At 46.9% G+C, this 23,499-nt stretch overlaps 1 protein-coding gene across 4 annotated transcripts in view; it reads left to right on the forward strand.

The window, feature by feature from the left end:
• Positions 1-23,499, forward strand: part of RIN2 (Ras and Rab interactor 2) — a 226,810-nt gene that overhangs the window by 104,545 nt on the left and 98,766 nt on the right. For 2 of the 4 annotated variants that reach the window (XM_057529593.1, XM_057529597.1), the window contains exon 3: positions 19,938-20,030. In XM_057529593.1, coding sequence (XP_057385576.1) covers positions 19,974-20,030 — 57 coding nt within the window. In that variant the 5' untranslated portion in view covers positions 19,938-19,973. Of the gene's footprint in view, positions 1-17,333; positions 17,502-18,614; positions 18,632-19,937; positions 20,031-23,499 lie in introns of those variants that run through there. The other 2 variants (XM_057529592.1, XM_057529594.1) reach the window with 2 other exon arrangements.

Raw genomic sequence — 23,499 nt, forward strand, 5'->3', positions numbered from 1 at the left:
GTGTTGTGTCTCTGTTGCTGTGTGCGGGCTTTCTCTAGTTGCAGAGCGTGTGGGCTGTTCTTCCTCGTGGTGCACGGGCTTCTCATTGGGGTGGCTTCTTTTGTTGCGGAACACGGGCTCAGTAGTTATGGCACACGGGCTTCAGTAGTTGTGGCACACGGGCTTCAGTAATTGTGGCTCGCAGGCTGTAAAGCATGGGCTCAGTAGTTGTGGTGCATGGGCTTAGTTGCTCTGAGGCATGTGGGATCTTCCCAGACTAGGGCTCAAACCCATGTCCCCTGCATTGGCAGGCAGATTCTTAACCACTGCACCACCAGGGAAGTCCCTCATTCTTTTCTTTTTTTTTTTTTTTAATGGCTGAGTAGGATTCCATTGTGTGTGTGTGTGTGTGTGTGTGTGTGTGTGTGTGTGTATGTATCTGTATATCACATCTTCTTTATCCATTCATCTGTTGATGGACACTCAGGTTGCTCCATATCTTGGCAATTGTAAGTAATGCACTATGAACATTGGGGCGCATGTATCTTTTTGAATTAGTGGGGTTTTTTTTTTTGGATATACATCCAGGAGTGGAATTGCTGGGTCATATGGTAGTTCTATTTTTAGCTTTTTGAGAGACCTCCATCCTTGTACACTGTTGGTGGGAATGTAAATTGGTGCAGCCACAGGAGAATTCTGGTAGCTTCTGAAAGGGAGAAGAGGATATAATGAAGGGAGTGCTCAGGGGTGGTGAGGTGTGTGATACTATCTTAAAGTTTTTTTGCATCTCTGAAATACTGCATAAGAAATAATAAAACACACACTCACAAATGCATTTTATATCAAATTTCAAACCTTTAAAAACCACTCACCCATCAAATTGTGCTGCCAGACTAACTTATTTTGTATAAGTGATGGAATAAAGCTTTCCCCCGCCCTCTCTGTTTAATTGAATGTTTTCCAGTGTTGTATGGTGGTGAGCTGTTCAAAAATATTAAACTGTCACTAAAAATCTTGTTTTATATTATTTTATAAAACGAGGCAGTGGAATGTACTTTCAGATTTTAAAGCAATTTCAAACTTAATACATGTTGCAAGTGTAGTACAAAGAATACTAGTATGCCATTTATTTACCCAGATTAATAAATTTTTTTAAAATTTAGTTTATTTATTTGGGCTGTGTTGGGTCTTTGTTGCTGCGCACGGGCTTTTTCTAGTTGCGGTGAGTGGGGGCTATTTTCGTTGCGGTGCGTGGGCTTCTCATTGCGGTGGCCTCTCTCGTTGTGGAGCTCGGGCTCTAGGCGCATGGGCTTCAGTAGTTGTGGCACTCAGGCTCAGTAGTTGTGGCTTGCGGGCTCTAGAGCACAGGCTCAGTAGCTGTGGCGCATGGGCTTAGTTGCTCTGCAGCATATGGGATCTTCCCGGGCCAGGGCTTGAACCCATGTCCCCTGCACTGGCAGGTGGATTCCCAGCCACTGCACCACCAGGGAAGTCCTGGATTAATAAATTTTTAACGTATTCCCACATCTGTTTTATCATTCTGTCTCCTACACACACACACACACACACACACACACACACACACCCCTTTTCCTAGAGGTTTTGAGAGTCAATTGCATGCATCACGTCTCTGTACTACTTAACACTTCAGTGTTTATTTCTTGAGAACAAGGACGTTCTTATGTCACCACAATACAGTTATCAAATTCAGGAAATTTAACGTTGATGCAATACAGTCCATATTCCAGTTTCAGCAGTTATCCCAGTAATGCCACTTAGAGCAATTTTCTTTCTTATTCTTTAGATTCAGATCCAGTCCAGGATCATGTGTTGCATTTATTTGTCATTTCTCTTTAGATCTGTCCTTTCTCCCTCAATCTGAAATGGGTCCTCAGCCTTTCTCTTTCAAGACTCTGACATTTCTGAAGACCTCAGGCCAGTTGTTTTTGCAGAGTGACCCTCAGTTTGGTTTGTCCATTGCTTCTGACAAGTGGATTCGGGTCACTTGCTCTTGGGCCCAGAAGAGATGCTGCATCCTCCTCCATGCCCAGTTTCGAGAGGCACAGGGGGCTGCAGCTGTGTCCTCCAGTGGGAGGTTTTTGAGAGCCATGATCTGACTAAAAATGAGGGATGAATCAAACGGAGATTATTTAGATCTTTCAGGGTGATGGCTCCCAAGTTGCTGTGAAAAAGTCATCTAGCTGGGTGAGCGGGCCTGCTCTTTCAGCTGTGAGGCACTTTTGTGCCCCAGAAAGGGACTCTGCTTGGTGGCAGGAGCTGCAAAAGCCATCATGTCCACGTGTCTGGCGTGGGGCCCCCTGGGGCATGAAGAGCCGACACCCACCAGGCCACCGGGATGATTGCTGAGTGAGGCTGCCCGCCCCCGGTGCTCGTTTGATGATGTGATATTTGTGATTTGTGGCTTTTCTGAGATTTCCCTTTTTCCCGTATGAAATGAAGACAGTCTTTCTCCTGAGCCAGGGCCGGGCTCCCCATCATGCATTGCCCGACCCAGACTAGGACAGTGGCCTCTCGGAGGAAAAACAGGAAATTAGAACATATGCAGTGGCCACGTCTCGGCTAAATCTTGCGTTTCTCAGTGGTTCCAGTAACAGTAATTTTCCTTCCCAGAGTGAAATACCCAACCTAATTAAGATGTATTTTATTGGGTAATGGTTTATTTTAGTGAGTTATTTAGTGTCTAGCACTATTGTAAGCACTTTCACAGATTCACTTATGCAAATCATTCCACAGATTTTTACTGGGCAGGGAGCACGTGGTGTCGGCAGGGCAGACGTGATGCTCGGGTCCATGGTTTATGAGTCTGTGGGCACTTTCTGAACCTTAGACCATAGCCGGGCTTTGACCTCCAGAAGCATAAGGCCTGTGGGCAACAAATAGAAACATGAACTCATACATCATGGGAGGCTGTCGGAGGGGCCGAGGTCATCAGGAAAGGGAAGGCCCTGTTGGGGGACGGGGGAAGGTCACGTAGAGGAGGTGCTCCTTGAGCCGAGTCTTGAGGGACGGAAAGTGTTTACCAGGTGGTGGGGGGCGGGGACGTTTGAAACAGAGGGACTGTTGCAGAGAGTCGGGGGGTGGCAGATGAGGGTGGGCTCATGGGGGTGTCGGAAAGGGGAATGAAGGTTCGAGTGAAATTGGAGAAGACCTGGGGTATCTGCTGCATCAAAGGGTTTAGGGAATTTATGCCCGAAGTGCCAGGGGCGTCCTGATTAGATTCTGTGTGTTGGAGGAGGGTTTCTCAAATGTGAGGGAAGAACAAGGCCCTCACTTGCCCTTCTGAGGGGGTGGGAAGCCTGGCCCCCCCCGCCTCACCCCAGCCAGTTCACCCCCTGGCCACTCTGAGAACAGGCAGCGCTGACCCCAGGAGGGCAGAACCAGGAGACAGAAGAAAGCCAGGGAAGTAGGACCTCGCTGAATTTACGGAGTCACTGGCTTGGCCCCCTGGGTCCCCTAATCGCTTTCACTGCTCAGTGATTGTTAAGTTTTGATTTTGAAATACTTTCGAACTCCAAGAAATTTGCAAGAATGGTTCAGAGAACCCCCATTTACCACTTATGCCGATTCACCAATTTGTACCATTTTATCCCCAGGCTGAATCCTCTCTGAACCCGTTGAGAGCAGATAGCGGACATCACGCCCCTTGAGCGCGTGCTACTTCCGTGTGCTGTTCTTCAGAACAGGGACCTTCTCTCACATCCCTGCAGTCCTATCATCCAGGACTGGAGCTTAATCATTGATACGATAGTTTAATCTAAACCACAGATACCAATTTTAATCAGTTTTCCCAACTGCATCCTCTATAGCAGGGGTCCGCAACCCCCGGGCCATGGACCAGTAGCGTTCCACAGCCTGTTAGGAACTGGGCCACACAGCCGGAGGTGAGCGATGGGTGGGCGAGCTTCATGAAGTGAAGCTTCATCTGTATTTACAGCTGCTCCCCATAGCTTGCATTACCACCTGAGCTCCGCCTCTTGTCAGCATTATGGTGAGTTGTATAATTATTTCATTATATATTACAATGTAATATTATTACATATTACAATGTAATAATAATAGAAGTAAAGTGCACAATAAATGTAATGTGCTTGAATCATCCTGAAACCATCCCCCAGCCCCCCGGTCCGTGGAAAAATTGTCGTCCACAAAACCAGTCCCTGGTGCAAAAAAGGTGTGGGACCACTGCTCTATAGCATGTTTCTTTCTCTAAGTCCAGCATCATTTGTTTTTGGAGGTTCAGGTCTCTTTAATCTCTTTTAATCTGGGAATGATTCCCCAGCCTTTCCTTGTCCTTCATGACACTGATATTTTTGCAAACGCCAGGCCAGTCCTTTATCGAGTGCATGTGATGTTTCCTTATGACTCGTTTCAGGTTCCCTGCCTCCTGTTGGGATACCCTGTAATTGATGTTGTATTCATCTCGAGTCTGGAGGAACACAGCATCTCTCTGCCCTCAGTGGGGTATTCATCTTGCTCACCTGGTCCTGGTGTGGTCTAGTTTCTCCACTGTTTGATTACTATCATTCCTCTTGCAATTAATGTGCCATCTATAAGGAGACGTGACTGTTTATTCTTAAGCCAATTTGAATTGGGTTTTCTGTTACTTACGACATAAAAGCTCCTCACTGATTCAAGGGCCTATTTATATTGTGGGATTAATTGCTCATTACCCTGGGGAAACAAGCAAGGGATTATGATGAGAAAAATCAGAGGAGTTTCTTAAAAGCTCTAATTGTGGTCAGATGGGAGCAGAACTGGACCAAAGTGCGTGGGTATCCTGAGAGGACTTGTCCTCCGGTGACACTTCTTAATCTTTGAATTTATTTTGCAAGGGCTAGACAAAAAAAAAAAAAAGATTCTCTAGTAATACAAATTACATCCTCAGTTCAAAATAGATTTATCATTAGCTGCTCTGAGTAATATAACATTTTAACTTATTTGCAAATAAGTCTTTCAAATTTTTTGCGAATTTGCAACAGTTTGCAAAGTAAGTCTTTTGTTTCCATTTTTGCCTGGAAATTGTGAGTTATGTTCACAAAGAATAGTGGTTATTTACAGGGACATAGAAATTTTATTCAAAATATGTTTGTGTATTTTTTCTGGATTTTATATTGGCAAATATGTTTCCTTTAATTGTGAATTCCATACCAAATGAGCAGGATTCCTAAGAGAAGTAGTGAACGAGGCTCTGAGACAAGGATTTGTGTAGAAGTCATTAACTGGGAGGTGATCTCAGGAAAGTGGGGACAGGACACAGGGGAGGGAGCAGCCGTTAAAGTGTGTTGTGCATGTGTGTGTGTGTGAGTCTGTGATTGTGATTGTCTTGGTTTGGGTGCCCCCAGAAGCAGACTCTAAGATAAGGATTCAAGTGCAGAGAGTTTGGGGGGAGGGTTTTTTTTAAGGACCAAACTTTAATATTTCAAGGACGTTCCAAATGCATTAGTGGTGGGCGTCACAGAAGCTTCCATTCACACCAGCACGACGAGAATCAAGAACTCTGAAAATTAGAGCAGTTACCTCTTTGGATACATAAAAACAGCATATTAAAGCATGTCACGGAGTACAAATAAGGAGGCATTCAGCAGAGCAGAAACAAGCAGCGGACTAATTGTCCTAACAAGAGGGCAGGGAAGGTCCTGGAGCTCATAGGCCCAGAAAGAGTCAAAAAGAAGTGCAGGCACGGCTTTGGGCTGATTCTTATTACAACTGGTCAGAGAAAACCGAGGTTCAGATCTCCTGTGGGTGCAGTTGGATCTCACAGCAAAGAGAACCTTTGGTTACCTGTCACAAGGAGGCCGAGCAAGGAGAGAGGGCTGAGGTTTAGGCAGCGATGCTCACCCCGGCCGACATCTCTGCGTGAGCTCTGAGCCCGTCCTCTGGCCAGAGGATGTGAAGTGAGAAAGGAAAGGGGAAGGGGTGTGTCGTCAAGCCAGCTCCCACCCTAGGGCGACTGGAGCCTGATCTCACGGGGACCCTGGGAGACAGCGCAGGACAGCGCCTGGGAGCTGCCCCACCTGGGCGGTCCGGGAGCCGGGTCCGGGGAGGCATCTGTTGCACCAGGCGTCACGTGCCTTCAGAATCTCACCTGCCCGCGGCTGCCCGCTTAGGCCGCGTCACCTCGCTGGTCCAGGTTTGCGGTGTGGCCGGAAGTGACAGCGTGCAAATGTCAGGTGTGAAACACCACGAGGATGGGGGTGCCAGTCAGGAATGTTCTCCTTCTCCACTCTTGTGGGAGCTCCATTCTGGAGGGGGCAGGGCCGGCCTGCACACACATCACTGCTGAGGTTGGAACATCAGGCTGGAAACAGATTGAAAAGGGGCGGTGAATACTCACCCAGGGAGCATGGACATTAGGTTCCTAAAAACGGGCTGCAGCGCAGCAACGGGAAGCGGGATGCTGGAAAGGGCCGTTCCCTTGAGGTGGACCCGCGGGATGAAGGGTAGCAGACACACAGTGGGGACCACAGATGGCAACAAGGTGCCCAAAACATTGAGGATGCCTCGGTCCAGGGCCGAGTGGATGTGGGGAGTGGGGAGGAAGATGACCGAGGTTTGGACAAGAGACCCCGCAGGACTGGGGGTGATTGATGGGAACAGTGAAGCGGGAATTCAAGCCTGGTGTTGTCATTAAGAGAGGGGAGCGCGGACTTCAGGGGAAAGGAATGCTGAGTGGAAAGTCAGCGTTTCAGAGACAGAAACCAAAAAGGAGTGCTTCTTTTTGTAATTTTTTGTAGGCAGATCTTTCTGAGTTCAGAAAAGGAGGTGGGGGAGGAGTAAGAGGACCCGACAAACACTTTTTGGTTTGGTTTTGCTTTGTTTTTTTTTTTTTCCTAAATTGGAAGCAGACAAAACAAAGAGCTGTGATCCAAAAATCACGCGTGAGCCTGCCAGCTGAATGATTGACTTCTGTCCACTCTCTTTGTACACCTCGGTGAAATCATAGAGGGATAGAAAATAATCAAAAATAGGGAGCAGGAAGGAAAAGGAAGCTCTCGAGCGCTGAGAACAGGGTCCCTGGAGAAGCCTCGGTTAAAATAGAAGCTTCCGGCTGTAGCGGAGCCTCATGTTTGTAGATGAAGGAGCCTGTGATGCCATAGCAGGCAGGTGAGATGAGGCTGTATGGGTAAAAGCCCTCTGTAGATCAAAATACCACACACCACCTGGGTCGCTGTCCTGACAGCGTTGGGACGATAGCTCTGTTATAGCCAGACACCTCCCCCTACCGATTTGGGTTAAGCCAAAGGCGACTGTGAGAAGGATGGTTTGGTCCTGCATTGAAGCAGACATAAACTATCTTCCTGGCTTTGACGAAAACTCTTTCGGCCTTTTGGAGAAAAGCAAGAGGATAAGGCCTTCAGGAAGATAAAAGCATTCACCTCTAATCTTCCCCTTTGTTGGGGACCTGTGACAGCCACCCAAAGAGAGGGAGGCCTTGTTTTACCAAGATAAGCAGCTCGGGGTGGATTCTCAGGCATGTTATCCAGTGTTCTGTTATCTACAGTAACTCGAGGTCAATAGAAGCTGATTATAGAGGGTCATAGAATATCCCCAACCCCCTAAGCAAGTGTGCGTATAGGGCCTTGATCTCAGACACAGGGCAGAGGTATTTGTCAGTGCGTACTGGGAGTGTTTGGACCTCGACAGTGAGGATGCTGCGAGGCGAAGGGCAGCTGGTTTAGGATGAAGACAGGATTGGGGGAGGAGCCCAGGGTGGTAGACCCGTAGTGAAGGGGCTACAGTGTTTCAGAATAGCTGGGGAAGGAGAGAAGGCAGAGGAGAAGCACGATGGCTGGACTGCTTTGAAGGAGAGAACATGACCTTGTAAACGGGAATTAGAAGCTAGAGAGAGATTAGGAGGCCTTAGGGCTGTTGAATCCAAGCTTGTCTGTTTTCTCCAAGTGCCACAAGGGTGTAACTCAGGTCACTTGGGACTGAGCCTTACACACCTGGAAATGAAGGTCAGGTGAGGGTGGGAGAAGCCCCGAAGCAGTGGTGGAACCCGTGTCTGTCCTTTCGTGGGCCGTAGGATGACCCAGTCTGCCCTCTGGTAGTGTCCTTAGCCCCACTCTAGCCTCATCCCTCCCCATGGAAGGAGAAGTCTACAGGGTCAAAGGCTGTGCTGACCCAGAGCCCGCATCCCCCAATGCCTCTTCAGACACACATTCCTTGGAATCCCTGTCCTCACGCCCCACACCTGCTTGCACTGCCTGTGCAGACTTCCCCCACATCCCTCCGCCCGAGGGCTGGCTCTGCTTCTGGAGACGTAGTTAGTACATTTCCATAGGCTGTGGGTTTGGGAGGAAATGCGAGATGGACAGGGCTTGGACAGGAAGGCTGGGGTGTCCACCAAGCTGTTCCAGGAAAGAGAAGGGTGACAAGCCAGGGAGTACGTTCAGGATGGCCCGTGTCCCCACAATCAACACAGAATACTGAAGAGTCTGAGTATTTTAAATTGCAACCAGGCTTTCCAAGTCCTTATGATTTCAATTTGTCGTGGTAGAAGGATAGAACACGTTTTAGTTAACATCTTGTCGTCTTGATGTATAACTTAAAAAAATTCAGACATAAAGTATCTGAGTCTCCATTTGTCCTCTTGCCCTGAAAATACTGGTGTCTGCCCAGCATGCCCTTGAAGGCATGAGAGCCCGGACAAGGTCAATGGCACATTGACTGCCCTGTCCACTCAGACCATCCGTCCGTGAGTCCATTTGACCTCATTGCCTTTGATTTCTTTTTCCAGAACTCTGACCCCAACGCTGTCATTATGACCCAAAGCTCTCTCCTCAGATGTGAGTGTGTCCTCACCTGCCAGTACTCCCGATGGAAAAGGGTGATCCAACTGCCTCCCTGCCCCCTTGGCCTCCACGCTAACTGTACCTGCCTGTCTGGCCTCCGTGCCCTAAGCATGGGTCAGACACCTGACCGAGAGGATAGGAGGGGTAGACCATTGAGAGGAAAGCCCTGAGCTTTAAAGACAGCCTGCAGAGCCTGCAGAAACTGTTTGGTACTTGTAGCTTGTGCCAAACCGAGTAACATGAAACTGGATTTGTGAAACGCCCCAGTCGTCTGTGCTCGTCTCTCCCAGCAAAAGCTGCAAGTGCCCTTGGCCAGTTGAGAGACAGACTTTTTAAACACACCTGAACTTCAGAGGCACAATTCCAGACAAAAACCACCTTTTTGGTGATGGCAGCAGATGTCACTGAGAACCTTACTGACCTCTGTGGGTTTCCATGACTCTTTTGCAGACACATAAAATAATAAATAATTTGGGAGAGCAACTGTTTATACCTATATGCACCTCCCTTGATAACACGGATTCTGGCTGTGAGATAGTACTAATACATGTGAATAGGGCACTTACTCTGTACAGAAGGTATCGTGGTATTTCGTTACTTTGGTGTTGGACGGTGCGCTTCTGCTCAGCATGCCACGTGGAATCTGCGGGCTTAGAAGGAGGGTATCTCCAGAGGAGGCTCAGCTGTCCTCCAGCCCACTTCCTAAGAGCAAGGATGGGAATTTTAAGGGTCTAATCCCCGTAACACATGATGCAAGTGCATGCACAAACACACGGAGAAGCCCACTTGCTCGGCTAGTTATGTTTGGCGTCTTTTCTGTGGATTTCTTTTGTTTTGTGGTCTCAAGTGAAGCTGTGCTAGCTTGGACACACACCTGGAGACCTCTTGAGGATTCTGTGGGTGCAGAAATGAAAGAGCTGAGGATGCGGAGAGAACAGTGGGTCTGTATGTTACAGAGAGAGGAGAGGCTTCCAGATCACAGACTCCCCAGGAAAAATCCAGTCACAGGGAGAACACATGGGCTCCGCAAGCCAATGTTCTTGTGTTTCAAGGTGGTATAAAGAACGTGTCTTCCAGCATGGTGTGTGGGTCGACAGCATGGAATGCATGTTCCTGGCATTTGAGTTTGCCTTGTCGTTCCTGAAGCTGTGTTCTTCCTATCGTCTTCTGCTTGGATGAAACCATTCCTTTAAAACCCTCCTTTTCAGCCTCAATGACGTGTGTGTAAAATCTCATGCACTTACTTTTCCAAAATTTATTGAGCACCTACGTGCCAGGCACTGTGTAAGGTGCTGGAGAGACTACTCTGAGTAAAGCATGTGAATCCCCAGTGTCTGTGGGCTAAACGAAGCTCTTCTCTTCTTCAACCTTTAAAACATGGAACCTTCTAAATCTAAAATAACAGACTGAGCATACGGCTTCCTTCAGTGTTCCTGATGGTACCATTTAACGTGGTGAAGGTGATAGCCAGAAATATTTCATGTCTTAACTAGGGACAAATAATGTGGGTTCATGGAGAAAGCACTGGTTTCAGTCTGGAGATCCCGTTTCTTACTTTTGCTCTCTTGTATGACTTCCGTGTATGAAGAATCAAATAAAAGCACCCTCTTCAGAGACCTTGCGGTGGAGAATGGGTGGAGTGGGTGCAGTGGGAGCTGGAGCCAATTCTCTCTGCTCACTAGAGCTGATTGTTAAATTTTCATGAATTCTACAAGCCCACTGCTGTCACGTTGGTAGCTTGAAATTGGCCCCGATGGGAGGATTTACCCGACAAAGTAGGCAAATGCTAAAACTTGGAGCTTTTATTCTCCAGGAAGCCAGTTGTTAAACATTTTCCAGCATATCACTGATTAAAGGGGAGGATAAATATTCTAATGATGAAGTGGGAAGTTTGGAAAGATGTCAGCGTGTGCAGGATCAAAATGAAGGAGAAAGAAGCAAATTAGTCCATGAAATTCCAGGCACTCTCCACCCTAGTTTATTACATAGTGATGACGTCATTTTTTTTTTCCTTCATAGAGGTGGTTGTCATGACGTTTTAACCTGGGACTGTTTTATTTCATTTTATTTCATTTCAGTAAGAGCGCTGAACGTGAGATATGCTCTGTTAAAGAGGACATTTTTCTGTAGCCGTTTGGACTTGGTGTATGTTCTTTACTCTTTTGTCAGCTAATGACATAGGTTGTTACTAAACAAACCAAAAAATATTAAAAGAATAAAGGGTATGGAGTTTGGAATTATAATAACCCATTGCTGGGGTATTCCTTTTTTATATTAATTTTTATTGGAGTCTGGTTCCTTTACAATGTTGTATTAGCCTCCACTGCACAACAAAATGAATCAGCCATACACATACAGATCTCCTCCCTTTTGGACTTCCCTCCCATTTAGGTTACCACAGTGCATTAGGTAGAGTTCCCTGTGCTATACAGTATGTTCCCATCAGTTGTCTATTTTATACATAGTATCAAGAACGTATATGTGTCCATCCCAGTCCCCCAATTCCTCCCACCCCTTCCCCCCTTGGTATCCATACATTTGTTCTCTAAGTCTGTGTCTCTGTTTCTGCTTTACAAATAAGATCATCTATACCATTTTTCTAGATTCCACATATATGCATTATTATATATTTGCTTTCTCTTTCAGACTTACTTCACTCTGTATGACACTCTCTGGGTCCATCCACGTCTCTGCAAATGACCCAATTTCCTTCGCTGGGGTATTGCTTGAGTACTCTCAGAGGCCCTGAGGAGAATCACTTTCATTTTTCTCACTGATTTTCTAAGAAATACAAAATATCCAGTAATGTAGCCAATTCATAATGAAATAGATAAAGCTGCACTGAACATAGTTTGTGATAGATCCAAACCTGATGTTACATTTGTTTGTAATTTTTGAAAGTGAAAAATACTTGGTCTGAGAAATATTTTATGCTGATAGTAGAAGAAAACCTGACAACAGCTAAAACTGCACAGTCATGTTTGTTATTGACTAAGATTTTACAGAAGCATCAAATAATCTTGCAAAATATATATTCAAAATTTAACACAGGAAAATTGGGACAACTTCATAGAAATAATGAGAATAACCACAGCCACCTTACAGGGCAGGAACTTTAATCAGTAGCATTTCATGAAGACAAAATTCTGTTTGATCAATCACAGCTCTGATATAAAGTTTACAAGAACAGAATTCCCTAAAACCTAGTTTCCACAAATTTAAAATTAAATGGGTATCCATATGGAAAAATAAGGACTTTAAAACCCCTGCTTTACACCATACACAAAAATTAATTTGAGATGGATCATAGATCTATGCATTAAAGCTAAAACTATAGGGGCTTCCCTGGTGGCACAGTGGTTAAGAATCCGCCTGCCAACGCAGGGGACACGGGTTCAAGCCCTGGTCCAGGAAGATCCCACATGCCGCGGAGCAACTAAGCCCATGCGCCACAACTACTGAGCCTGCACTCTAGAGCCCAAGAGCCACAACTACTGAAGCCCACGCACCTAGAGCCCGTGCTCCCAGCAAGAGAAGCCAGCGCAATGAGAAGCCAGCGCACCACAACGAAGAGTAGCCCCCGCTCACTGCAACTAGAGACAGCCTGCGTACAGCAGCAAAGACCCAACACGGCCGAAAATAAAATAAAATAATTTTTTTTAAAAAAAGCTAAAACTATAAAGCTTTTGGAATAAAACACAGAATATTCAATAGCTTTAATTTCTTATGTTAGAAAAGAAGGTACAAAATTAAAGTAGGACAGAAGAAAGTTTTAAACAGTTGTCTGCGCTGTATAAGAAACTGACTAAGCAATTAAGATGGCTTAATGGAGTTTGCTCCAGAAAATATTTTCTCCATGAAAATGATCGATATTGGTATAATTCCAATGAAAATATTTGTGCTTATTAAGCACTGAGTTAAAAACTTCCTTGAAAACACAGAGACCAGATTAAAATAAGGTAAAAACATCTTTACAACCGTCCACAACTCTTATCAGAAAAGCCGACTCAATTCCATTTCTTTTAAGTCAGAAACTTACATTTTTTTTTCTTTGACCTCACCACGCAGCTTGCCGGATCTTAGTTCCCCAACCAGAGACGGAGCCCGTGCCCCCTGCGGTGGAAGTGTGGAGTCCTAACCACTGAACTGCCAGGGAAGTCCCAGAAACTTAATTTTTTTTAAAAGAGAAGAGGTACACCCAGGCAGCAAAGCCCACACACACCTTTGGGATCGTGATAGAAGAGGGGGAAATGTGCCTTTTGCTCGTCCTCCTCACCCCCCAACTGAAGCATCTTCCCTCGGATGGTCCAAAGGCCTCCCTCTCTCCTATTCACCTAGGAAACCCCTACCAACGGTGACATCTGCAAGTTCTGTTCTGGTTTAATGGAGCTTTTTCTTTATCAGTGTGTGCTTTATTCCAAGATCTTTGCTTTTTTACTTGAAGTATAGTTGATTTACAATGTTGTGTTAGTTTTAGGTGTACAGCAAGGTGATTCAGTTATGTTCTTCTTCAGATTCTTTTCCATTTTAGGTTATTACAAGATGTTGAATATAGTTCCCTGTGCTGTACAGCCGGTCCTTGTTGGTTATCTGTTTTATATATAGTAGCGTGTATCTGTTAATCCACAGATCATTTGTGGATTAATTTATCCCTCCCCCCCTCCTTTGGTAACCATAAGTTTGTTTTCTATGTCTGTGAGTCTATTTGTTTTGTAAATAAGTTCATTGTGTCATATTTTAGATTCCACATATAAGTGATATCATATGATGTCTTTATCTGGCTTACTTCCCTTAGTATGATAATCTCTAGGTCCATCCATGTTGCTGCCAATGGCATCAATTTATTTTTTCCGGCCGAGTAGTATTCCATTGTGTGTGTGTGTGTACACACACACACACACACACACACCACATCTTCTTTATCCATTCATCTGTCAATGGAAATTTAGGTTGCTTCCATGTCTTGGCTATTGTAAATAGTGCTTATGAACATAGGGGTGCATGTGTCTTTTCGAATTGGAATTTTCATCTTTTCTGGATATGTGCCCAGGCCTGGGATTGCTGAATCATATGGTAACTGTACTTTTAGTTTTTTATGGAACTTCCCTACTGTTCTCTACAGTGGCTGCACCAATTTACATTCCTACCAACAGTGTAGGAGGGTTCCCCCAAGATCTTTGAATTAAACATTTGATAAGATGATGATAAACAGCTTGAAGTTCTACTTGCTTTGGAGAACTCATGGTCATCTTTCTGAAGCTCTTCTGGTCAAAGCATATTTGACGGAAGGGAATATACATCTATCCACCTGCTCAAGAAGAGGGGACCCTTATTGTCAGGATACAAGATGCCCTGGACCCTGGCACTGCCAGGCCTGGTGGGAAGTACAAAGCGATCAGCCTGAGGCTGAGATTCAAGACTCTCCCCTCCCCCATCCCCCCCACCCCCGTGGTCCAAAGGCTTCTCATATCTGCTCACTCAGGGTATCTGCTCCTCATCAATTAAGCTGGCATGTGGCTCACAATCCAGCTTTCACGGGTAAGCACGTACCCTGTGACTCTCAGCTCAGAAGGTTCTCCCTCATCTGAGAACAGCCAGTGAATTACTAGCCTGGGTCATATGACATCGCTGGGTCATCCAGTCAGCTGAGAGAACCGAATGGGCAGAATCACCGCCCTCTGCACATCAGGCAGGAGCTGGGCACGGCAGGTGCTTTACGAGGGGTGTGGTAGGTCAGGCAGGGTGTCTGGGTACAGAGAGCAAACCTGTGGGCACTGCTGAACTGGAGGAGCTCACATCCCAGCCAGAGAGAACCCTCCAAGCCAGCCAGCCATGGCCATGCTGGGATGACAGCTCGCTGTGACAGAGAAGCTAGACACCCACATTTTAGGCAAAATGTCCTGATTTTCTTGAGCCGCCAGGTGTAGCAGACACTGTCAAGACCTTCCCGTATCCCTTGGGTGTTTGGCATTTCCACGCATGGTGGCCGGATTTCCAACTGCCAGCTTTGCCCAAGGGCTCTCTTCGGCCCCAAGAGCCCACTTTGCCGGCACCAGGGGTATGTTGGAGGTGCTGGTGACCCAAGGCCCCCTGGGGGGAGTCAGAAAAATACCCCTCAGTTGGGACTACCTGAGCCATGGTCTACACTGGCTCTCAGAGTTCCCAACCCAGTCACCCACGCTGATTGCTTGCTTGGTGATGCCCTTTGTACTGCTGCCCTTCCTCCCCTGTGTCACATCCCCTCTGCCCGACCAGTGTGTCCTGAAGTCACCTCTCATAAACGACTGCGACATGAATTTTTGACTCGGGGTCACTGGAGACTGTTTACTCAAATTGTGAAGAAGTGTGTTACTTCGTCTATTGTATCTGCAGTGTAGACTCCATCCAAGAGCTGCCAGGTTATAAACCTCCAGTTAAAATTAACCACCAGTGTCGACCCTTTTACCATCGTGGCCAGAGAGCGTTGGGAAGGAAAGCTCTAAACTCGGGTGCTCACACGTTGACAGTAAACCTGGGGGAGCCCTGGAGGGTGTGGCTTCCATCCGTGGTGTCATTCGGGTTCAGGGCCAATGCGGCTTATGGGGCTTCTTCATTGTACGTGTGGTCTCTGCGCAGGAGTGCCGGGTGTGACAACTGACTATATGGTGCTTTTCAAGTGAGGAAGTTAAAAGACACGTACTTCTGAGAATGACCTTGGGGGTCACCCCCCTCCCTTCTCAGCCCTGTTCCAGGCGGGCAGAGTGCAGCAGCCCTGAGGCCTGAGAAGCTGTCACCCTGCAGGGACAAGGAGAAGGAGGCGGGAGGCTAGCTCTTGGATGGCCGGAGGGGTAAAATGAGGGCATCGGGTGGGAGGTAAGAGAGGCAGTTTCCCATCCGAGGGGAGGGGGAACTTCCAACAGCAGAGCTGCCCACCTGTGTCCAGGGCACGTTCATTGCCTTTGGTGGAGACATCCGCACCCGGGCTTCGTGGGCAGCGGCAGAGCTTCTACAGCGTCTCTGTGAGACATCCGTTTTCCAAGGACGAAAGGGATGGACCTCCCCTGGAGTTTGTTCCAGGCCAATCCTGTGAGTGGCAGAAATGCACAGTCTCACCTGTGAGCACCTTCCTTAAAAAAGAGGAAAAATTATTTTATTATCCTTGGTTACTCTTGTGAAAGTCAAGACGAAGAGCATTGTTCCTAATTCTATTTAAAAGCAGTTATCGAGGAAGGGGCCTGGGAATACAATTCTTTGCTTCTGATTTCTTACTTCCCACAAATTACTTCTCTTTTCAATGAAAAATGTTTATGATCTTAAAAATACTTTAAAAAGTTTAACGATTGAGAGATAATCGGTGCTGGGCAGTGATACAAGACGCTCAAAGAACAAATTTTAAATTTACATAACTTGAATTGTCAAGGCAGAGGCTGGAATAGAGAATTTTCTATTCAACTTGTAAATTCCGTGGTCATACAAAGATAATTATGAAAATATTCAGAGACCTTGCCTGGATCCAGACACAGAACCGCCCCACTGGCTTTTATCTCTTAGTAAAGATGAAAAGCATTCAAAAGAGGGAGGACCTGCCATCCTCAGAGCCACTCAGGGAACCAGGCAAAAAGGTGACATGCCTGTCTCAGGATTGGCCTCGACCTGACAGGTCCCCAGGGGTGAGTCACTTCCTTTTACTTCAGTCAGTTTGGCTGTAAAATGATTATGAGCTCTTGTTTACCAAGAAGTGAAGTCCACTTTGCCTCGCTTTATTCAACTGCTAGAAAGAAGAAGGAAGAACAGAGTGATTAGAAAGCTTCTGTGGCCGACTTTCACAGCAGCAGGTGATGAGAACCCCTGTGACTTGAACAAGGCGAGTCTCTTTTAAATCAGACTTGGGAGTCGTGGTTGCCCATGTCAGTGTTACTGCTGCTGCTTTGTGGGTTTGCTCTTGTGACCTGAGGCAAATGGAATAGGAAGGGTATAGGCTGACTAAATAAATCCGGGTGGACGGGGGAGGAGGAGGAGATCCATCTCAGATGTAGCCTATTTTGCCCAGATTTGGCAAGCTGGAATTTCGAGCAACAGCTGGGATTTTGCCAGTGACTTAGCTCCGTGGCTCAGTGAACTGAAAACCAGGCTCTGGGTGTTCCAGCCCCGTCGGCCAGCCCACAGCCCAGGGCCAGGTGGCGGTGCCCCAGCGCTCCCAGTGGAATGGGCTGGAAGGCCGGCCGGGAGCCATCCTGCTCAGCGGCAGTCCGTGCAGCCTGGCGCCCAGCCGGACGACTCAGTGAGTCCTGGATGCTGAAATCTCAGGACAGACTTCACCTCAGCACTCGCTCTTGGGGCCACATGGAAGCCACTGCGAGCCTCCCTCCAAAGTGGCCGATCCCGGTGTTGGGGGAAGAGTCAGGAATATTCGCTTCCTGCCTTTGTCCTTTAGCTGGACCGCAGCGACCAGCTTCGTTTACATTCCTTCAGTGCTGTTATTGAAAAGGCTTGGCAGCTCCAAAGTGCTTGCAGTGTCCTTTAGTCCCATTAGGGCTTTTTTTTCTCTCTCTCTTTTTTTTTTTTTTTTTTTTTTTTTCTTGCTAGCTTTCAGCTAGCATCTGGAAAGATCCACTGGATGTGCTAGCCTCCTTTTTCGAGAATCCGCTCCACCGTTCAGGGAAACCAAGCAAGAAGCAAGCTTCCACCGTATAAGTCTGGATGAATTTTACAGCCTCTCCAACTACGGTACCTTTTCTGTTTCTTGGTCCAGGCTGTTACTGGGGTGGTTTTAGGATGAAACTACCGGTGTAACCTAACCCTTTGGGGGGAAGGGTAGGAACCACAAGTGGAAAGAAAATGTCCTTATAAATTGTATTAAATGTCTGTCTGTGTTGAGCTGGGGTGTCAGAGGCTATGCTTTGGGAAGGACTATTGCTACGACAGGAAAGACCTGAAACCCAAACTTCTTTGGGGCCCTTAAGAACTTTATCTTTAAGAATTAGAACAATGTGTGATGTTCTGTCCACTTGGATTTCATTCTGTGGGAAGGGCCTGCCGTGGCCCTTGGCTGCCTGTCTTTGTCACCTGCTCTCATCTCTATCCTGGAGCAGACTTCTGAAGAAGCGGGGATGCAACCTGCATCCTCTGGAAGAAATGTGATGGATCTGCCGGTCTCGCACAGAATCCAAACCGGATGTTTCCTTGAGGACCACTTGAGGTGGAAGTGTTCGTGTGCAGTTTTCAGGCAGCTAATTAACGTAGTAAACGCACGGAATCCAGACTGCTCCATTGTTATAGGCAAAATTCCCTCCCTGTCCTGGCTCATCAGAAAGGGTTTGTACTCGGAAAATTTCTGAACAAAACAAAGGGACTTAGGTCTGGATGAGGAATGAATGGCTTGGCTCTCCCCAAGCCGTCCCTTCACTGCTATGCCATGTCAAATTCCTTGCCGAGAAAGCGTCTGGAAGAAAAAGAATTACAGGCATTAGGCTTGGTTTCAAGAAGTGTACTTTTTTATTTGTGTGCTTCTGGGTTGAAACAGTTAATCATTTGTTCCCAAGGTTACAGTGTGGTTATGGTTCTGCTGCTTGTTCTGAAGACAGCACCATATTTTCCTTCTGGAGTCACTCCAATCCGTGGACTTCGCTGATAAATGATGAACTTCAAAGGGCTTGGAGCTGGGGCTGCATTCAGCAGCTGAGCCTGAGAATGTGAATCTCAGAGTCAGCAGAATCGCAATAGAAAGCTCACCAGTCATCTCAGGAGGTTTTGGAAGGTTGACCTTCATCGCAATGGGATTCCAAGTGAGAAGAATCACAGGGAAGATACCTCTGAACCTTTAAAGGGACCGAGCCACGGAGAAATGACTAACATAGGTGACGGTCCCAGAGGAAGGGGTGGGTGTGCGCTGCGTTCTCATTTTCCGAGATGGAATTCCACGGGTCATCACAGCCCACTGCGGATGTGAAGGGAGGGGCCGATCTTGGGGCAGAAATGTGCCTGTCTCCAAAGATCCTTGCTTCCTAACGTATGCAGTTCTCTGCAAAGTCATTATGCTTTTCCATTTGTTGAAATGCCCTTGAGCGCTGCTGCCTCTCTGTTCCGCTGCTAATAATGAAAGAGCCTCAGCAAACTGGCAGCGGCTACTGTGGCTTTGGTGCCTTCCCGCTCTAGCCCTGCAGCTGAACCCCTTTTAAGATCCCCAGACATGTTTTCATTTAATGTTTCCTTTATCGTCCTTCCACCAGGCTGGTTGTGGTTAGGACCAGCCACATCTTGTGCAAGTTATGTGAGCGGGAGGGTGGTTTCATAATTGCTCCTGGTCCAGGAGGATGGTTTGGGGATGCTCCCCCAGGTATCCTCTCCATGCATGCTGGCCGGGGCGGGGCCAGCTGCGTGGGTGTGTGTGTGTTTTATTTACAAGTGGACATGGAAGGCGTTGCAGCCAGGAGGGAAGATTATTGGGTTTTGAAGCTCCAGTGAGGGAAATTCCAAGCTCAAATAGCCACAGTTATGATTCAGAATCATATCATGCCCTTAAATTCCTCTCCACGTTCCAAAGTCCACTCCCTTCTTCCCCGGTTATCCTGGAGCTGTTTCTTACACAAACTGATCTCTGAAAACAGGGACACAGGATTTCATCCCAGTCTTTGATTTCTTTGGAGAAAATAGAGGGATTTATTCCCAGTGCCCTTGTGTTGACCTTGCCGGAGGGAGAGGGCCAGCCAAGCTCATAATGACCTCATCCCATTTCTGCAGGATTTCCTGGGACATGCAGGCCCTCACTCTTCCGCTGGCCTTCTGTGATCAACCACATTAAGTCCATGAGCTTTGGAGCAGATTACAGTGACATCTAACATTGTCCCTTTAGGACTTGAGCGTGAGGTCAAGCAAACACACAGAGCAATCATTATGCTTTCCGCAGTCCCAGGGGGCTTCGGCGTCAGCTGGAGGAGCGGGAGGGGGGCAGCGGGCAGCGAGGTGGGGCTGAGTCTAGGAACTGTGCTGTCTGTAGCAGGAAATCAGCCTGAAAGGAGATGGAAGGGCTTTGGTGGGAAATAAAATGGCACTCTGTTGTTGATGGAAAAAGATCTTGGCAGGACTGTTGTTGTGAGTGTTCTGTGGCTTAGAAAGGAATTTCCTACAGGCTGGACTAACCATTACAAATGTCTCTACCTTCAGGAGTCCCAGGCGTGCAGTAGAGTCTCGCCGCGGGAAATGTCAGCTTGGACCATGGGCGCCTGCGGTCTGGAGAAGCGAGGAAGTTTCTTTAAGGTAAAAGGAGGCCTTGATTGGGGTTGCTAACGGGCATCTCACTTCCCGTGCTGGCTGCACGGAGAGCTGCAGGGCTGCAGAGGACGGTGGGGGAAGCCTGCTCTCTGAGCCAGCTCTGGCTGGGGACCCTGCCTGAGCCCAGCTGTGAGCTATTCCCAGATTTTACAGGAGGTCGGGGCTTTTGTGAGTCAGTGTGCTTCCAGACAGGCCCAGGACCCAGGCATGGGGAGATGCCACCTGAGTGAGACAGGTGAGGCATCCTTTCTTTGTCAACTGCCAACCTGGTCCTTTTTCATCTGGACCGTTTTTGATGGAAGCTGGACTTGGCATTCTAGTGAGTCGGCTGTAGGCTCCTGTGCTTTTACACTTGGCTTGATTCTGTGAATCACTTAAGTGCTCATTAAAAAAAAGAGAACTACACACAGATCCCTGGGCCTTACCCTAAACTGACTGAACGTTTTTGCTGGTGTATTTTATCAACACCCCAGAGGCCTGAGAGAACCAAGGCAGCCTGATTAAGACTGGACCACTTTTCTGCATGCCTTTTGATGTCAGTGGGAGACCTTGCTAGCTTAATGAGATGAACTACTCAATGGGTATTTTATATACTGTGTGTGTGTGTGTGTGTGTGTGTGTGTGTGTGTGTTTTAAATTAAGACCTGACAATCGTTTCTAATGTACACTTGGGAATTGATTTTCTTCTTATGGTGTTTGCTTTGCATCCTCTCACTCACCCTCAGAATAATGCAAACTCATTGTAGACATTTGGAAAATACAGAATCATGTAAAAGAGGAGGGAAATGGAGGTGAAATGTGCATTTGAAATCTGTCATAGGCTAATCGTAGCATTTATATGCTTCCTGTTTCCAAGAGGCCAAACCTGATTTATTCTGTCAGTTGTGGGCTCCAAAAAATCCATCAGAACAGCCTGTTGGTAAAGCAAAGCCAAGTTCATTCAAGCAGCTGCTGTCAAGGAGGGCATCGCCAGGGCACAGGCCTATTGGTGTCTAAGGTCAGGAGGCATCTTTATAGGGTTTAGAGGTCCAGGCCCAAACCCTTTAAGCTGTGCTTCTCAAGGCAGAGAATCGACTGGGTTTCAGCAAAGTTTGTGACGTAATATAGTTCAGGATGGGTGGATACAGCAAGACGAGGGCCTTAAAGGGAATCTTGGTGAGTAAGCCATTGATCAGCAAGCTGTTTTCCCAGGTGAGCAAACTGTGCCAGGACAGATTGTTTTGTAGGAATTTCCTGCCGTGAACAGCAGAGTTATTTATTGGTTTACAATAACCTCCTGGAAGAAATACTTAAGTTGTGTTGACACAGATGGTCTCGATTCTCAGTCCTAAGAGTTAAGCTTTGTGGACGCAGCCATCTTAGTTCGCAGCCCGTTTACTTGATTTGAATCAAACCTGTGTAAAACCCACCACTGGAGGCACAAGATGGGCCCCTCAAGCCTCCCGTGGACCAGGCTCCTGACTCCTCTTTGGTTCCTGGATTCTGTCTTTCGCTGAGATATTCATTTCATCCTGGTGGACCCAAACTCCCCTTCTCCCAAGGCACCGCCTACATCAGCCTAAATATTGGATCGTCCATAATCACCACCTTATGCTCAGGAAGTGCAGTGGAGCTGAATCTCACCTAGTAGTTAGATTTTAAAGTCCCAGCAAAAGGAGAAAATGGAATAGAGTCCAAACTGCCTTTGAAAATTCCTGAGGAATTTGTTGGACCCAATACTACCTACTGTTAAGTCCAATGTAGCCAGTTTTTCCTGCAGTCCTGGGAAAAATCTTTTTTTTTTTTTTTTTCAGTTGAATAACAGGTAAAGTAGTTAACTTGTATTTCTGGGCCATGTCCTATGAAAGAATCCATCAGACAAGAGGTGAGAGGCTGCCTGAACCCACTGAGGGCAGGTCTGCTTCTTCTCTCCTGAGTCAAATGCCCTTGAGGAAAATGTGTGAAAGTGGCTGGAACTATATAACTTGGTGTTGTCTTTTTTTTTTTTCTGCAGAGCTTAAATTGTTTCATTTATTCATTAGGTGCTCCAAGTGGATGATATAGTTACCTTATACTTCTTCCTCTCTTCTTCTTTATAGACGTTGTTACTCTTTACTATGGCTATTTCATAATTAGTTATTATGGAATAATAATATCATTCATTATTATAATATTAGATAAATAATATTGTTAGTTATTATTAGTTATTCCACAATTTAGGCATGCAGTTATCCATAAGGATGAAGGCAACTGCCCCTTGGACATTTAATACTGACTCCTTGGCGGTTCATTGTAAAAATGGTTGCTAGGGTAGCACTCAGGGTTGCCAGGGTAGCACTCAGGGTTGCCAGGGTAGCACTCGGTTGCTGAGATGGGCTGTCCCTCCGCACAGCCCTGGACCCACTGGCTCTTCGTTTACTCGTCATGCTTTCTTTTGACTCACATTGATTGAGCACCTGTGATCAGCCAGGCTCTGTCCTAGGCACCAGGGAGAGAAAAGCCAGAAGCTATCCCACTTCATGGGGCTTTCAGTCTGGTACCAAAGAAGGATATTGATCAAATATAATGTTAAACCCATAATAACGAATTATAAGAGAAAACAATGCTTCGTGAAAGAAGTAAAAGGGACTCTGAGGACAGATGACCTGAGTGGGGCCCCAGCGCAGTCTTTCCTAGGAAGTGACCTCTGCTGTAGAGCCGGGGTTGAATCTAGGGACTCAATGAACCTCTTGTGTCCCTGCAGGTCTGCCCTCCACACACACCAGCGATGCCCTACTTCCAGGTAGGACCACTTCATAAGGTGTGGGAATTCGTGGTTACATTCTTGGCTCACAGCTGAATTCCACATGTTGATTATCCCTTTCTTGGTTATTAGGGCTCACATGATTTTGTGCAAAGCGTGGGTCATTGAAAGACAATCAGCAGACCTCTTTTTCAGCGTCATCTTCCCCTATCCAGTGTGTGCTTTTAAGCCAGAGTTGCTAACCGTGAGCAGCGAGCCTTGATTTGTGGTTTCGCATCTGTCCTGGCTCCTGGAAATGACCCAGATGAGTTGCAGGACGCAAGGGTCCTGGGTAAGGTGGATGGTCTGAGCATTCTGGGGTAATTGAGAAAGCCCCGGCGTTATGGTGCTCGTAGAGTCTCTTCCTGGAAGCCTGGCCACAGAAATCCTGTGCTGGACAAACACATGGTCCACAGCCCTTCCCAGCATCATTGCTAATGTTCCTCAACCACCCGTGAGAAAAGTATCTTCCTGCCCTGCAAGGTCTCTGTGAAACCATGTGGGGGCAGACAGGTGATGCCCTAGACAAGGCAGCAAAGTTATCTGCACCTAATCATAGAAGTGGACACGGAGAGCTGTCAGATTGCAAGGCTGTGTTGTGTGAAAGAGACAGTAAGAAAGGCGTCATCTGGGCTGGAAGAGTTCTAGGTGGTCCTGGCTGAGGGCCGAGAAGCTCAGCATCATCTTGGAACC

This window comes from Balaenoptera acutorostrata, chromosome 15 (assembly GCF_949987535.1).
Source record: "Balaenoptera acutorostrata chromosome 15, mBalAcu1.1, whole genome shotgun sequence".
NCBI classification, from domain to species: domain Eukaryota; kingdom Metazoa; phylum Chordata; class Mammalia; order Artiodactyla; family Balaenopteridae; genus Balaenoptera; species Balaenoptera acutorostrata.